The sequence below is a fragment of the Etheostoma spectabile genome, chromosome 13 (genome assembly GCF_008692095.1).
Source record: "Etheostoma spectabile isolate EspeVRDwgs_2016 chromosome 13, UIUC_Espe_1.0, whole genome shotgun sequence".
In the NCBI taxonomy this organism is placed as follows: Eukaryota; Metazoa; Chordata; class Actinopteri; order Perciformes; family Percidae; genus Etheostoma; species Etheostoma spectabile.
Window position 1 is genome coordinate 17,113,873 of NC_045745.1, and position 1,809 is coordinate 17,115,681.

General features: G+C 39.9%; 1 protein-coding gene across 1 annotated transcript in view; it reads right to left on the bottom strand.

Annotated features, from left to right (window-relative positions):
• LOC116701031 (pappalysin-2) overlaps window positions 1-1,809 on the bottom strand; it is a 105,115-nt gene that overhangs the window by 64,546 nt on the left and 38,760 nt on the right. Inside the window, exon 8 of the mRNA XM_032534568.1 lies at window positions 1,379-1,532. Within this exon, the coding sequence (XP_032390459.1) occupies window positions 1,379-1,532 (154 nt within the window). The remainder of the gene's footprint in view (window positions 1-1,378; window positions 1,533-1,809) is intronic.

A 1,809-nucleotide genomic window follows, 5' to 3' on the forward strand; every position in this document is an offset into this window, starting at 1 on the left:
ATCGGATTTGAGGTTAAAAGATCGGATAAGGATTGGAGGCCTAAAATGCTGATCGGGAAATCCCTAATATCAGACAATGAAAATACTAAATGATTATATAATTCTGCTCCTAAAATACAATGACACATTTAGGTGAGGGATGTCTGAGCAAAAACATTTAAATGTGAAAATAAGATATTCTCTCATTTTCCTGACTTAAAGCATGATAATACAGTACTATCTAAATACACTGACATTAGAAATAGTTCATTTAAACTCTGTTTTGTCAGATCAATTATGACTATAATTAATTATTGTTATGTACTGTATATTATTTAAGGTAAGTTAAATTAACTCAAATAAAACAGCTGAGACTCACAAAAAAATGAAAAGTTTAAAAAGCTAGTTATTTGTGTGCAGTATACATAGTATTGTATTGCTTGTGTGGCTGTGTATTACAAACAGGGCTTCCACACCTCCCTATACATCAACTTCAGGGACTTACCTTTCCAAGACCAATTTCCTCAAATTCAAGGACCCCACATGGCATAGTTTGAGATCAAGATCAAGAAAGCTTAGAGACCAAAAGGACGCTGAGTTGTCTAATTTCCACCTGAACAGGTAAGCATTAGCTTCAGGCTAATTTATCACGGCTACAAGGAATGTAATTTCAACATTTGTGTACTCACATTGAATTATATAGCTTGAGTACCCGAGTGGGTTACTTGCAAAAACAATTGAGACACAGCCAGCAAAGTGATTCCAACTGGTCCTGGCTAATGCCGCCATGCTAACCCTGCTAACTGCTGACATTACTGGAGGACCTGGCAAGCGGGCCACGGCTATTTACAACATGTAGCCGACAGCGGTGTGTTATTTTAAGCCAGGGGGGGGGGGGCTGTTTGTAGTGGGTTTAGCTATCGTGGCCGTAATTCTAAGCTGAGGAAGTGTGTCTGTACGTTGGATGGAGAGGACAGTGAGGTTGTTGTGTTTTTTGCGGTTCCTAACAGAATTCTATGCCTAGGAAGTGTGTCTGTCAGTCGGGAACATAGCTCTGCATGAGCACAGGCTTCTATGACTGTCAATATAGCCATTATCTAACATTAGCAACTCTGCTGTGCTGTGAAGTAATGTCTGGCTGTGTGGGACAAGCGTCTAGCATCAATGTTGTGGATGCTGCGGTTTCAGCCTGGCAACCTCCGTGAACTTCAAATTTGAGGAGGAGTGGGTTGGGGAGAAGACTCTCTCTCCAGAATTTTGAATTTGTACTGCAGAAACTACTTTAAACGCTAGCTGTCAGTATTACATATTGCACCTTCAAGTAAAAAAAAAAGATGTCTGACAGTACGCTTACTGTTAATTACAAGTAAGAAAAGTAAAGAATGTTTATTGACTGTACCTGTGTAACTCATGTAATTGCTATAAGGTGTGTTGTGGTACATAGCAACTCCACAGGTATCACTGACAGCTCCAGGATCATGGCACGCTTTGGATTTGGGTGTTGGTGCAGTGTCAGCACATAGATCTCCTGTCTCCATGGATGGGGTGGTCTCCTGCAAGTGCATATGACATTACTACTCGCAAATGATCACAGGAGAGTGAAAAGCTCTATCCAAGGAGGCATGTTTACAGACGGCAGATGGAGTACACACAGACAACTCCCTCTTTGTAGTTGCTTAACACAACTGTGTTGTCTTCCCGTCAAAATCAACACTTTTGTTGACACTTTTATCAATGTTTTTGTCCCTTTTTTCAACACTTCTGATGCTTTTTTCAATGTTTGTCACTTGTTTTGCCATTTTCAACACTATTAACTTTAGTTTTACAGTT